Raw genomic sequence first — 15,924 nt, forward strand, 5'->3', positions numbered from 1 at the left:
GTTACATTATTATTACAAAACATAATGTAGCCTACAGCTTCCGTCATGGTATCCACCTTGGCCCACTTACTGTAGCATTTGCCTACCCTCAATGACCATACAGATCATTTTGATAGCATTTTTTTTATATAAAGTATTTAACTGAATAGGTGCTTGGCCTATACACAATACACCCAGATTGTATTACCTTGCTTATTGTAAATCGCTCTGGATTAAGAGCCTCTGTCAAATGCCTAAATTGTAAATTGGTACATTAATCACTTAGTTAAACCCTATTTTTGTCTATTCGAAATGAAAGTAGCTGAACTATAAGCTCACAACGTGAGCTGTTAGATCTTATACTTACTGTTGATGCCAATACTTTTGTACTTTTACTCAAGTACAATTTAGAAAACTTCTCCCACCGTGAGCTTTTGGCAACGGGTAGAACTGTTGACATTTATGGGCTAGTGTACAACAATGATGCTCGCAGATATATGGCACGGAGGCCAGCTTGTGTGCAGTTTCTCCTTCCAAAGCAAACATACACCGGATGATTTTACTAATTAGTTCCACCTGTGTGATTGAAGGTGTCTTTCCATTTTCAGATTTATGCTTTGATATTATCTACAATGTAAAGTTTGAGTTGTGTCGGCACGTAGCCCGGGGCAAGGTGGTAAATGCTGTGCTTTGCACCGCATTTTCAGCTTGTCATTTACATACTTAATAGGTGAGTAAGTAAGTAGAGAAACCAATCAAGGGTAGAAAGAGAGGACAGTAAGAGAGAAGACGGAGGTCGGATTCAAACCGTGATCCTTGACTTTCTGCACTATGGTCTGTGCACTGGTTAACGCACTAAAATATTCTGATTGTTGTAATCATTGCTACAGAGTGTTTGTTCACTAGTCTCAGAACGAGAATAAAAAAGAGTCAGAGAGGTGTGCAGACTCTTTTTATTCTTGTTCTTATAGGCTACTGTTTTTGGTACCCTGGCTTTGGATGTCTTTTGGTTGTTTTTCAGCCTCTGTTTCAACTTCAGTAACAGTTCTCTACAGTTCATCGAAAGGCAACACACCTGCAGCTAATGGGTGTGTTAGATTTATGTGGAGAGAGCTACAGTAGTCAGCAGGCAGTTTAAAATCTAAGCTGTTATTTATTAGATTAGCTGCAGCTGTTTTGCTTACATGACAGTGCACTATAAGGTCAGTCTCATGTGGCTGTGCCATGTTTTTACCCTGCTGTAGTTTTCAACTGGGTTTCATGACCCTTTCAGTGGTTAATGTATTGGTTCTCAACCTGGGGTCTGGGGCCCCCCAGCCCCAGGGGGTCCGTGAGGTGGTTCCAGGGGTCGATCCCCTGCCAAATGACTGATAATGTTGGAAACGAAGTGCCATGTTTTTAGTTTCTAGATAGTGTGCCATGTCAACATAAATTTTAATGACACCCCATCAAAAATTCAGACATATTTTAATTGTCAGGACATTGTTATAATGATCATTAGACTCAGCAATAATCCACCTATCTCCCCGATTCCCTCCCCATGTCAAAGTTCAGAATTTTAATTAATGTAGAATTATTTGCAGGAATGTAATTTGCTGCAAATTAGGTGACTTAATTCTCTCACACACTTCTGCCAGTGTGCCAATGATCACTCTCCCCCGTGCCAATGTTGGCACCCGTGCCTAAGGTTGCCTACCCCTGCACTACAGTGTAGATAATTGGGGTCCCAGAAATAAAACATATATATCAAATGGGGGTCTGTGACCTTAGGCCTTGTTCAGACTGGCTGCCCAAATCTGATTTCCTATCCAGATTGGAGTTGGATTGTTTTTTTATGCAGTCTGAACACGGCTAAGGAATGTGTGTAATGTGATTCACATTTAAATAAAATCCGCTGTACAGTCTGCGGAAATCAACAAATTGGACAGGCCACAACACGGAATTTGGGCTGCCGTTCTGAACTAGGGCCTTGGAAAGGTTGAGAACCCCTGGGTTTAATGAGTCGTAAAGGTATGTACATGTCCAGCGAGTGACGGCGGATGTGACTTGTCTGTCGCCCCAATGTGCAGGTGGTTCTGCGAGGGCCGCGAGCTGCACAACTCCCCCGACATCCAGATCTGCAGGGATGGTGACCTGCACACGCTGGTGATCACCGAGGCCTTCGAGGACGACACGGGACGCTACACCTGCGTGGCGTCCAACAGCTTGGGAGCCGACAACACCTCAGCAGAGGTGTACATCGAAGGTCAGACACTGCAGGATAGAGACACAGCCGAACACCCTAGTTAGTGACATTGCTGTTGGTAGCTATCTTGTTCAGGATGCTATGGTTCCAAAACTTTGAGATAATAGCCATTTTGGTTAGAACTGACTGAAAATAACTTTGTACTTCAAGTTTAAAATTACACTAAATATATTTTTAAATGTCCAAATAAATTTCAAATATTATCAAATTATCTTGCGGCACCCCTGGACTGCCGTCGTGGCACCCCAGGGTGCCGCTTTGAAAACCCCTGCCCTAGTTCATTTATACCGGTAGGTTTTGATGTTGCCCACTTGTAGCCAGCCTCAGTGGCCTTGTGGTTAGAGTGTCCACCCTGAGATTGGGAGATTGGTGTTTGATTCCTTGCCCGGATCTTACCAAACTAAAGACTATGAAATGGGCCCTAATGGGGGCAAGTACTTGTACGTCATGGCTGGGGGGTTTACATGTACATTGATTGCCCTCACGCTACAGAAACAGGAGATAGGCTCCTACCCTGCCTATCTCCTGTTTCTGTAGCTCTGCAACACTCACTTACATACTTGCAGCCAGTCTGTTTACATTAGCAAGTTAGCCAATAACTTTAGCCAGTCTATAGTGACTCTCTCTGGAACTCTTCACAAGCCTCAAGGCCTTGTGAAGGCCAAGTGATGTAAAAACAGTGGAGGCCCGGAGGACATGGTTATGTAGAACTGGGGAAGATACAGTATAGGACCCTGGGAACATGGAACCCTTTTTCAGAAGCCAAGACAAGTCAAACGCATGTAGCAGTTTTCACATGACAAGTATAAACAGAATCTGTATATGCTTCAAAATAAAAATCACAATATGCAAAGATCAACCATGACAGAACATATAAAATAGCTGGTTATTTAATAGAGAAATTAAAACGTAGCTTAAGCGTGAACTACAGTAGAATTACAGATGTTTTTAATGTTAAAAAAAGAAAGAAAAGAAGATACTGTACATGAAAAAGCTACTCAATTTCTAGTACTTGTACTAATACCGGTAGTTTCTTCCACTCTTGGTCATTTCATGCCATCACTTTGAATAGATGATTATGCAGCTTAGAAATTGTTTTCTTTTCATTAAACGTAACGACCACATTACTTCCACATGCCGTCATCAGTGTTAGCACAGCGGTGTGCTGTATGTGTCATGCACTGTGGTGAAGGTTTTGGTGAAAGAATGCCACGATGGAAACCTACATTTCTCTGTTTCTCTGTTTCCCAATGCAGGAGCGTCATCGTCAGACTCAGAAGGGGACAGTTCCACGTCCAAGTCCAGATCAGGAGCCATGCCTCAGTACGTGTGTGTGTGTGTGTGTGTGTGTGTGTGTGTGTGTGTGTGTGTGTGTGTGTGTGTGTGTGTGTGTGTGTGTGTGTGTGTGTGTGTGTGTGTGTGTGTGTGTGTGTGTGTGTGTGTGTGTGTGTGTGTGTGTGTGTGTGTGTGTGCATGACCGATATATTGGTTTCGCCCTTATATAGGCCATTATTTTAACTTTTGACGACATTGGTATCTGCAATTATGCCCTACCCATGACCCTCTGAACTCTAACCCCCCCACAGAGCAGGTTAATTGGACACCGCAGCAGCTAATCAGCCCCACTGCATGCTTCCATTTAACTACACCCTTAAACAGCCATTACCCCGGCCACTGCAAACTGCCTACAATCCCAACAGGCTGTAATCTGTTACCCCGACCCCGGCACACTGGCTACCATTCTAGCTAATGAGCGGCCAGCAGGGTTAATATGCTACAGAAATGACCCTGGTGGCCATGCATGTTCCCCCTGCACCCACCGGCATACATTAAACTTTGTACCTTCTAACCTCATTTTGACTCTCCTTAGGGATTTCAATTTCTTCCCCCCTTTTCTGCCTCTTTCTCTGCCTCTCTCTTCCTCTCTCTCGTTCATGCATAAAGCCAGTGGTGTAAAGTAACTAAGTACATGTACTCAAGTACTGACAAAATATTGCATGTGAATCCATCAAACCATTTCCAGAGATACAAGCTAACTACAGTAGTTAGGATTGTTTATACTGCGGTCTCTAGGCTGTTTCCGGGTCAAAACAAGATGTGCTACTTTTTCAGCAGCTTAGTAATAAATTAAAGAAAATAAAGAAATCTGTCATTTCTCGTCAATGGCAGTGGGGGCTTGTAAAATAATCCTGTTGTATCTAATCAATGGTAGTGAGTGAGTTACCTTTACCTAACTGAAAATCAAAAATGTTCAATACTTTTACTTCTACATCTCAAAGACAAGTATTGTACTTACATACATTTTGACCATTTGAAAATAACCAATCTACATGCTCACAATGTGTCATGCGTTGTGAGCTTGTAGATCCAAAAGAGTTTTATACATTTGAAAACTTGTGAAATGGGTCATTCTGCATAATGAGTACTCGCTACTATTGGTACTTTAAGTATATTTTGATACCAATACTTTTGTACTTTTACTCATGTACATTTTGAATTCCGGATTTTTGCTTGTAACAGAGTATTTCTACATTGCAGTGTTGATACTCAAGTACAACATTTTAGTTATTTTTTCCGGCTACTGCATAAAGCCTGCATGTCTTCGCTGGTGGCTTTTGCCAGCTGCATTTTGATTGCGTCATTTCTATTGGTGTTGTATATATCACTTCTGTCTCTATCTCTGCTGTATTAAGTTCAGCCATTATCTGCAACATCTCCAACCATCCTCTATACCCCCTCCTCCTCCTCCTATGTTTACACATGGAAGTATCAGCCCTCACGATCCAGCGTGATGTCATCTCAATCGCCACTGAGACTGTTTTATTATGCTGTCTCCCGAGTAATTAATATCCTTGCCCGAAAGCATTTGGCCTCTGCGAGGAAGTTTCCTATCTCCACGTTCTTCTGAGAAATAATGTCTTTGGTTTTGGGTTGTATTTGAAACGAGTGACGTTATTTATCCTTCCTGTTATTGTGTTTATGGTATAGAGTTCAGAAGAAGACCACCTCCATGTCGTTCACCATCCGCTCGTCTTCACCCAGGACCACGTTGGTGCAGGCCATGTCCCAGCCCTCACAACGGGTAAGAACGCAACATTGTGTGCTGGCTTTTTATGCCTTTATTGATAGGACAGTAGATAGACAGGAAATGGAGAGAGAGATGGGGATTGACACCCAGCAAACGTCACCGGGATGGGGATTTGAACCCGCGACACGCTGTCAGGCTGGCATTGATATTTTCACAATTTCTGCCTCTAATATTTGACAATTTGGACAATGTTTAATTGGTCATTTTAGAGATATTAAAAAGTCCTTAAATTGTCACCTTAGAAATGTGTAGATACCCTCTATGCACTTAAACCTTATGTTGGTTTGTTTACTGTTGAGTGAGAAAACAATGTTGCACATTAAGTTAATCATCTGGGGACCCCCCAAAATAATTTGGGGACCCCCCTGGGGGTCCCGATACACAGGTTGAGAACCACTGCAGTAGGCTGTGGCACTTTAGCTTGCACTGATTGGACATCTGTCGTATTCTCCCATTATCCACTTTTACACTCCTTGGGTTAAAGTATGACTCAGTCCTTGTATCACCCCCTCAGCCAGGGCAAATGAAGGGTAGGTGCATGTACCGGTATTGTACAGTACATAGACATAATACAGTACATTATACAGTTCCCTATGGTCAAACCTGAAGGAAAGTCATTTTTTGAACCAGTTATCCTCAAACCTTTCCATGTCAAGGACCCCCAAATTATTATGAAAGTGGCCGCAGACCCCCATTTGAAAATGTAATGTGCCACGGACTCCCGTACAAGATTTGTGTGGTTAAGATATCTTTGACTTTGAGAAGCACTAGTTTAAACAGATAGGCAGATACTGATATTATCTTCCTGTCCTGAACATGACTTTGTCTTGTCTCACAGATGCAGAGTCCAGTCTCCTCACTGTATGGTGGCGACACACCTCTATCAACACCACCTGTGTTCACCAAGGTAAGCCTGCTCACACAGCAGTCATTTAACCACATGAACCCTAGCGTCCCTATTCATGTCATAATAGCCGAATATTCAGCCAAAAGTAACGCTTTTAGATCGTCTATTTTCGGTGAAGAGATTTGGTGTAGAGGGAACAACTGAGGAAGACAAGTACAGAACACTGGGGGACCCTGGTCAATGGAGTAAACGATTAATGTATGGATTGTTTTTTTCACTCTCATAGTTACTTTAGCTCTCAGGATTTTACCGTGTAGATGTATCCATTGTTTCCAATGCCTTTAAGATTACTTCCCATTGCCAACTTGCACGCGGCACAGGAGAACGTTTATGGAAGTAACGTTTCGGGTCAGTGACGAGTGACGACTTTCCTCACTACATTTCAGTCATTAAAATTACATTCTGGATTTGCGGCTCCGCCCCCTAAACATGAGCTGAACCCCCAACTGAAACCCCTGTGACATGACAGACAGCTCTGTGGAAAATGAGCTCTGCAGCTAAATGCAGCATTTTCCCTTTTATTTACTTTGGTCCTCCTCACTGAAGCAGGGGAATGGAATTAGAACACACACACACACACACACACACACACACACACACACACACACACACACACACACACACACACACACACACACACACACACACACACACACTCTGTCTCCCTGTAATAACACTAGTAGTCGGTATTGTGGCTTTCACAGGCAGGGGTCAGCTAAAACATTGGCTGTGTGGTGAGAGGAGCTATCCTCCTCCTCCTCCATCTCTTCTCTGACGCTCCTTTCCTCCCCACCCTCTTCGCCTCCACCTCGCCTCCATGTCTCCTGTGACGGGCCAAGGAGGCAGCGCTTCAAGTCAAGTCACCTTTATTTGTATAGCACGCTACAAGTCAGAAATATAAGATGGACATACCAAAGCATTATTATACCAAAAGAAACAAAACGATTTTAACCAAACTAAACATGTTAACTTCAAAATCATTTTGGCCTGAAAATGCTATTGATCCCAGGGGGACCCCGGTCAATGAAATATGACCAGGATTTTCAGGGGTTTTCAGGCCAAGGACCCCTTAGTTGAGAGAGAGATGAAGCAGGGACCCCCGCCACTACCTCATCATAGATTCCATATAGTTTCATCGTTTGACAGCACAATCATCAGTGTATTTTGGGTTCATGTCAATTTGTGCTTTAAGATATTTAACTACTTGAACCGTCAATACTTATAAAACCTGACCTTTCACTCTCTACTTTGTCTGCTCTTTTTCCCCTTTACACCAAAGCTCTAGACGATATACAAGCTCACAACGCCTTGCAGCGCAAGGCGTTGTGAGCTTTTAGATCTGCTATTTTTGGATAAAGTTCACGGAAAATGGATGTATGGATATGGATATGGATATATTGTATAATATAAAACACCTTCTATCACTCTTTGGAGGACCCCCTGTAGTAACTCTGAGCCACCTGTTGAAGACCCATGATTTAATGGTTAAACTCCATCACCACACTCTTTCACTCTCAGCCAGACAGACAGACAGACTCGCCCTAAATCATTTTCCACCTCATTACAAAATGAGCTGGATTTTCTTCACCCGGGAGCCGTAAAGGAACTTTAATCATCTTCATGATGCGAGAGGACGAGCGATGATCATTCAGTGAAGTCAGCCCTGTGATGTCATCCACTCCCCCAGCACACACTCTCACACACACACACACACACACACACAAACAGACTGTCTGACAAATGAATGATGTACGTACATACTGAACATACCACCCCCTTGTGTTCCAAAAATATACCCAAAGGGTGAGAGAGAGAGAGAGAGAGAGACAGCGGCGACTCATAGAGCTGCTCATTCGCTCTTAGATCAAGTGAAAGAGTGTCTCGTGCCGACAGACGCATCCAGCGTTCTCGTTCCACTGCGGCCCCTGTTGAATGGCTGGAGAGGCCACACAATGCGCCCCAAGCCCCTTCACGGATGGTTTCACCTCCGTTCCGCTGCACTAGAGGCTGTCACACAGCTGGCCGGACAGCTGTCCTCGTAGTGCTGTAGTGACATATAGTCACTGTGGATGAGGGTCAATGCCCACTGACCCCCACCTCGCCCCCTCTCGCTGTCACTATCCACTTATCTGTTTCACACTGCTTCTCAAAAGTGGGGTGTGGGGACGCCCAGGGGGTCCTTGGAGGGGGTTCCAGGAGGTCCCCAGCAAAATGAGGTTTGAACACTCATTATGTCCTATTTTATTTTTAGGCTATTTGGAAAAAAAGTTATATGCGGGTGCAGGGCGCAAAATCTTCCATCGATTTGGGAGTTCTTCTTGACAGTGAAAATGTTTGAGAAACACTGTGTTTTACCCTTATCTCTGGGACCTCAATCTACACTGTAAAATCCTCAGTTAACTGTCTGACTTGACCCAGACCCAGGAATGTCCACTCGGACCCTTGGTGGTACCCGAACCCCTACAAACTGGTTTGATGAGGTGTATTATTGATTGCATGAAGCTGAAAGTGTAATATCTCCTGTAGCCAAACTGGGCTTTCCGTCTTAACCGGGTTTGAAATGAGTTATGCATGGCAGCTGTAGAAATGTACACACTCTGAGTTATAAAATGGTAAATTTACAGTTTTTACTGTGTGTGTGTGTGTGTGTGTGTGTGTGTGTGTGTGTGTGTGTGTGTGTGTGTGTGTGTGTGTGTGTGTGTGTGTGTGTGTGTGTGTGTGTAGCTCTTACAGGACGCCCAGGCGTCCGAGGGCCAGGTGGTGGTCCTGGAGTGCAGGGTGCGGGGGACCCCCCCGCTGCAGGTCCGCTGGTCCCGGCAGGGAGAGGAGATCAAGGACTCGCCGGACTTCCGCATCCTCCAGAAGAGTGAGTCTCTCCCTCTCTCTCCCTCTCTCTCTCTCTCTCTCTCTCTCTCTCTCCCTCCCTCCCATTTGTTTTGGGCTGCAACAGTTAATGAACTCATCGATTTAATCTATTAAAAAACTAAACCAATGTTTTCTCTCTTTTCTTCCACCCACACCCCCATGGCTGTGATGTTGTGTTGTGTTTTCCAGAGCCACGTTCTGCTGCAGAATCAGGTAGGTGCCTCCTTTTGCCACGTTTATCTCATTTACAAGTTCAAATTATGTTGTCCCTTTTTTTACTTTGTTTCATAACTTCCAATTTCACTTGTTTATCCTGTATCCAGGAGTATTCTCTCCAGTTTGGATACAATTGGTATCTGTAACTGCAATGGACCTGTAAAGTTCAATTTTTACACTCCGTCAACAATAAAATCCCACTTAGTTTTGTAATAATGCTGTCAGTCTGATCATAGAGCCCGATCCAGTGTAGTCACAGTTTGCGTTTGTCGAACAGCGTATGAAACATGTCATCATTAAACTATACTACACCATGGTTTCCATAGCAGCGTTTCTGTTAGGAATGTCTGGGGACACTCCTCTGTGCTGTCGATTACAGTCTGTCGTGAAAGTTTTGATCTTCGTCATCGCCGTCACTCTTTCGGCGCTCAGTCAGAAGGGAGTCCCTGGGAAAGTTTGAAACAGCCCGCCCCCCCTCCCCCGGCCCCAACACCCCCCAGCCCCAAACACGTAAACACACGCACAACAGCGGCCCAGACAAACACTGACACATACACGACACTTTACGCAGACTATTTCCCGATCGTGTCACAAAACAGGTATTGACACGCTCTGACACAAGCGCGGTGAGTCACGCACACTTCCCTGAACATCTGTCTCAAGTGTGTGTGTACGTGCGTGCACTCGGAAGTGTTTTAACCACTTCAACCCTATGTAATTCTTTGACCTCCTGGGTGCCCCAGGGGTCTGAACTAGGCCCCCTCCTTTTTCCCCTTGTCTGTCTGTCTGTCTTACTGGAATTGTCACATACATGCACAACCTTGCGTGTGTCTGTCTCTCATTCCCCAGTCGTGTCTGTCTGTCTGTCTGGTCTGTTGCTGTGCCTCTGGCCTGTGAGTCAGCTGTCTGCCGTGGCTGTGTCAATCATCAGTCCACCCTGAACAACATAACATTTGTCTACCTGTCCATCATTTGCCCTCTTAGCCTCTCATTACAAACAAGTGAGAGAGTCAACATGTCACTCTCTTCCAGGACTGCGCTAGCCATTCTATCCACCTGTTCGTCAAGCATAAGTCAGTGTCGTTCACATGAGCCCTAGCATACTGTAGCATCCCTGTTCTGGGGGTGAACATTCTGCAAAAAATTGTAGATCTACTGTAGGTCTGCTGTTTTCGGTGAAGGGATTTGGTTAAGAGAGTTAAGAAAGTAGGGATTAGATAAATAAATTAAATTAAATGGTGTGTTTATATAGCGCCTTTCTCCAAAGTGCTTTACAATGTTTATTAACCCATTCACACAAACATTCACACACCAACGGTGGACTAAACCACGCAACGCATCAACCTGCTCATCGGAAGCAGTAAAGTGACTTGCTCAGAGACACCTTTGACACGCAGCCAGAAGGAGCCAGGATCAAATATTACATGGTGGTCCCTCTACGTTTGCTTACGCCCCTTTTTACAACCCTTTACGTTTACACCCTGCTGCTTAGTTCACACTAGCAGGGACAAACTATGTTACTGTTATTTTCACACAACACTGTCATACGACTCACAGTCAAAATGTAATGTTTGAAACGTAGTAAATGTAGTTAGTGATGGTATGATGATGATTGACGGTGTGTTTGTTTCCAGAGGAGATCTGTACCCTGGTGATCGCCGAGGCCTTCCCAGAGGACGGCGGGCTGTTCTGCTGCTCCGCCACCAACTCCTACGGCTCTGTGAGCAGCACGGCGCAACTCTCCGTCTCTGCAGGTACTCTACGCACTTTGATTAACTGATTGATTCATTGAGGACAATTATACAGTAATGCTAAAAGAATGTTCATAAATTATACAAGAAAGCATCAATACTAGGAGCAGTAAAAGTATATTTAGAGAAAAACTGTGGAGGGTCATTTATTTTCAAGCTACTAGACTTGTTGCAGACAGGTGCTCTTTTATGGTGGTTTTGAAGGAGGGTATGGAGGGAGTCACACTATTTGATGGCTGATGATGGTAGGGCATTCCACATTTTGGTGACATAATTTTAGAATGAATTCATCCCCATGTTTGTGCCGAATCTGGAGGGAATGAGATCAGCTCCCTCTGGTGTGGTCCTTGTTAGTTACATTGTGATAACACTCTATCATATGGATTGATCATGTTATCCCCAAAAACATGAGGGATCGCAGCTTTTAGCCGTGTTGCCTTTGTTAGACTAGAAAAGAAAAAAATGACAGAAAAATATGGGATGACATGCAATATTCAGTAATTCTCCCAGTTGGGAATCAAGCTACGGGCAATGCGGCCAGTAAATGAAACTGGTTGAGACAAGACAGATTACCGTTTTCCCCAAAAGAACTGGAAAACGAATGCCACACGAATACTCATACAATGTGTATATGGTTTGAGAGGTTCAATACAGCCCCAATAGTACAGCATCGCGTGTCCATCCTCAGCTAATGCCACATGACTGTAGCACGGATGAGTCGTCCCCATAGAAAAATGACCCTTCCATGAGACCAGTTGTCTTCCATGGAGGTCTTGTGGTTTTGGCACGGTGATAAAGTCTGTATGGAGTTTCCTCCAGGCCAGATGATGATGTGACACTTGTGTGTTCTCTGTGAGATGGATGTGTACATGTGTCATCATGTAGTAAAAGGGACGGTATAGTCACCGCACATTCGGGAAGGAAGCTCCAAATAAACAGGAAGTGCATCATCCTGACTGGGCCCGGCTGTTGCTTTGCTTACTTAATACATGCATCTGTTCTGCTAACGGCATCACAAGAGCGTATAGATATTATACGTGTGTGTGTGTGTGTGCGTGTGGGGGTAAGGGTGAATTTTGGTGCCCGACACACAACTGGCTGTCGGATGCACCCGCCACCCTTGTGGGGGCGCACTAGCCTGTAGACTGTCAACCATGAGCCATATGATATATAACAACAGCATATTACAGATCTAACAGCACAGCACCGTAACAGCACTGCCAAAGTTGATATTCCGAAGTTGTTTTCCTACTAAGAGATCTAAATATGAATCAGTCGAAGCTGGTCAGGGATAAGTTAATTCACATGAGTTGGAAAAACGTTTGATTCTTCTTACTTTTGCAATGCATCAGATTAGTCTATGACCGTTGAAATGTCTCCACTGTGTCAGTGTGTGAGTGTGAGTGAGTGAGTCGCAGGCTGCGGCCCCGCCCCCAGTTCAAATGGATGAAACCATTGAGCGGGATATATGGGGCCAGGGATGATCAGGCATCGCATCACGCACGCTCGCATGATACTGATACATATGACATTTGAATAGCATCTTTCATAGAATTCTCAGTGAGGTTTGCAAGCGGCACTCGAACAGATGCAAATGTATTTGGAACAATCAGCAAAGGTACACACTAATACAAAATATATTCATTTTACACCTTCAGATTTTAGGATACACTTTGATGATATTGAACCTAAATCCCATTGTTATGATGTAGGATAGGAATGGTTTTGCAATGACACAAAACAGACATTTTGCTTCCTTACATCATTAGTATGTTGGTTCTAAATAGACAAAGTGTCCCTTTAAAACAAAGCCAGGACGTGTGTGTGTGTGTGTGTGTGTGGGCAGCTGTTTTACGTGCTCCGCCGTTGTCTCTCCCTCAGCCGCGGAGGACTCGTCCAGTAACGGCGTGTCCGGGGACAGCTCCGGGTACGAGGACACCACGCCCTTCCCCCCTCCTCCCCCGCCCACAGAGATCAGCCTGCTGGACGTGCCGCCCAAGGCCCCGGCCGGCCAAGAGGGCTTCCACGTCAACGAGTACGAGATCTGGCCCAGCGCCGCCGCCGCGCCCGCGCTTCCTCCTCCTTCTCCCCCCGCACAGACGCCTCCTCCTCCCCTCCCCGCACAGACGGCCCCGAGCCCCGAGGCCAAGGTCAAGGCCGACGGCCCCCTGCAGAACGGCCAGACCCCCAGCCCACCTCCGCTGCCGCCGCCAGCGCCTCGGTCGGAACTCCCCGCCCCGGTACCTGCACCCGCCCCGCCTCCAGCAGCCCAGGTGGCTCCGGACTCGCCCCCGCCCCCGGCCAAGCTGTCGCCGTCCCCGGTGAAGGAGGGTCTTCCGCTGCCCACCAAGCCCAAGCCAAAGCTGTGAGTACCTTCCCCGCAAACCACCACCACCGCCACCACCCTGCCCCAGGGGACTGTTGTCACATCAGCCTCCAGTAGGAGACAGACAGACAGACTGACAGACAGCCTTGTGCAACTGATAGCGTTGTGTCTCAGTGCGTTCAGCTTCATGAAAGAGTTAAAGGGGAAACCCCGGGCCGGCCCTATATGCGCAACAAAAGCATTCCGCTGTCTTTGTGCCGGAGTGGGGAGAGTGCCGTGTGTGTGTGTGTGTGCCAGGGCCAGGGCCAGTCTGCCAGCTGCTGCCCGCCCGTCCATGGCTGCTGTAAACAGATCCTCTCTGTGTGGCTTTCACTGGATGAGTCCAATTGTTCATGTCTGACCTCTGTCCGCATGCCCAGGAATGGGACTATTGTAGCGCTCCCTCCCCGATCACATGACCAGGAGCTGCACAGCAGATTGTCTGTGTCTCTGATTGAATGGCTTTGTGTTGCGTGCCAGTTCCCCTGTGTGTGTGTGTGTGTGTGTGTGTGTGTGTGTGTGTGTGTGTGTGTGTGTGTGTGTGTGTGTGTGTGTGTGTGTGTGTGTGTGTGTACAAGCCTCTTCCGCTTGGACTGGGGTTTGCTTGCTCATGCATTTTGTTGAATCCTACGGTAGGCTTTGTTCTGGACAATATGGATTATATTCTTTCTTTCTTTCTTTCTTTCTTTCTTTCTTTCTTTCTTTCTTTCTTTCTTTCTTTCTGTCCTTCTTTCTTATAAATGTTCAAAAGTGTTCTTTCCATCTTTTCAGAGAAGCTTACTACTGTACATGGTTGTTTTCAGTGTTACTATGATCTAGCTCATGTTCCGTAGTACTAGTGTGGTAATCAGCATCCGAGCGAGGGGAGATGGCATTGCAATGCATGATGCATGAACACACAAAGCTTGCTACAGCAGTATGTTGGGCCCCAGCAGTGTTTTTCATGTGTTCTGGATCTATCTGTGAGTCTGTGTGATGTCCCCACACGAACGCACACTGACACTGTTGACCGTGTGCTTCCAGAGTGAAGGGCAGAGGGAAGGACACAGAGACGCACAGGTAAACCACATGGCCGCGTGGCTCGAGCCTGAGTTATACCTGGTCGCTCACGGGTGTCGCGCGCCTCAAATGGTTCGATCTACAAGCTTCACAACGCGTCACAAGCAATTGTAGATGGGCTACTTTCTCTGCGCGACACCCGCGTGCAACTACGCATCCAGATATGAGGGTGTGATGCGTGAATGGCTGATCATTAGCTTACGTGCTGCATTGTACAGTAAAAGTCTTGACTTGCTGGCATATTGTTTGCAGTTCTGTATAAAAATAACTATGTTTTTTTTTTATAACTACGTTATACCAATGAATTCCATCACACACATTTCTGTGCTGTCACTGCAGTTGCATCCTACCAATTCACATACTGTCCTACCAGTGAGGAGCCCCCACCGGGAGGACGTACAGTAGAGCCTTCGTCCTACTCCTCCCATCCAACACTGCCACCCCAGCCCCTATATAGCCTACTGTACTGGAATACTGGAATAATGTATGTGCAGTGACAATTATGACCCTCTCCGCCCGGCTTCCCTCCCTGGTGGATTTGAACCCACAACCTCCCCCTGGTGGTTTCCTCTAAGCAGCAGGATCACAATAAAAGCTGATTCCCTCCCGGGGCCGTTACACAGTAATCTAATGACACTCGCGTATATACAGTATGCGCGCTGCCAGAAACGATCAGCGCCCCGCGGTGAGGCGCGCGGATAGCAAACACACACACACACACACACACACACACACACACACACACGCGCGCGCTAGCCCTCGCATGCCCCGGGCCTCTCCCCAGTCAATTCACTTCTGTAATTGCACAGTGAAAACAGCTGTTGACTAAAGGGGGCGTGTTTCTGTGTAAAGGGGTCAGACTCCTTTGTTTCCCCAGGTGACCCGCAGGAGGGGACACGCGCTGACAACACAGCCCTCTGGCTGTAGTCACCGTGACCTGCGACCCCTGATCTTATCACAGCCATAACTTCCTATGTTGTTGGTCGTCTGTCACGTATCCTGTCTTTAAACAACAAAGGGAGAACGCTCACTCGCTTTTTGATGTTTTTAACTGTCACAGTGACCATTATACTGTATGAAAAGACACGATAAGTTAAGACAGCATATTAAATGGAGCTCAGTTAGTCTGTTCTTGAGAGACTATTATGACTACTATGTCAGTGGTTCTCAAACCTTTTCATGTGAAGGACCCCCAAAATTATATTTATTTAGCCACGGACCCCCATCTCAAAATATTTAGTTCCAGGGACCCCCCAGAAGCAAAATTTGAGTTACAAATGTTCGCTTTGAAAATGCATATACTCAAAGATTTGCACACATTTTCACATCTTTTTCAAAAATAGCAGATCTACAAGCTTGCAGCGCGGCACTCGGTGCCGCGCTGTGAGCTTGTAGATCTGCTATTTTTCACTGGTTAAAGCATTCAACAATTCTAGGCCTAAATGGGTT

General features: G+C 45.8%; 1 protein-coding gene across 2 annotated transcripts in view; it reads left to right on the top strand.

The window, feature by feature from the left end:
• palld (palladin, cytoskeletal associated protein) overlaps positions 1-15,924 on the top strand; it is a 149,167-nt gene that overhangs the window by 62,136 nt on the left and 71,107 nt on the right. For both annotated transcript variants that reach the window (XM_080736526.1, XM_080736527.1), the window contains exons 3-10: positions 2,049-2,224; positions 3,481-3,547; positions 5,213-5,306; positions 6,151-6,219; positions 8,944-9,085; positions 9,274-9,297; positions 10,935-11,054; positions 12,933-13,416. In XM_080736526.1, the coding sequence (XP_080592652.1) occupies positions 2,049-2,224; positions 3,481-3,547; positions 5,213-5,306; positions 6,151-6,219; positions 8,944-9,085; positions 9,274-9,297; positions 10,935-11,054; positions 12,933-13,416 (1,176 nt within the window). The remainder of the gene's footprint in view (positions 1-2,048; positions 2,225-3,480; positions 3,548-5,212; positions 5,307-6,150; positions 6,220-8,943; positions 9,086-9,273; positions 9,298-10,934; positions 11,055-12,932; positions 13,417-15,924) is intronic.

Source organism: Nannobrachium achirus, assembly GCF_963921795.1.
Source record: "Nannobrachium achirus genome assembly, chromosome: 1".
Taxonomy (NCBI): domain Eukaryota; kingdom Metazoa; phylum Chordata; class Actinopteri; order Myctophiformes; family Myctophidae; genus Nannobrachium; species Nannobrachium achirus.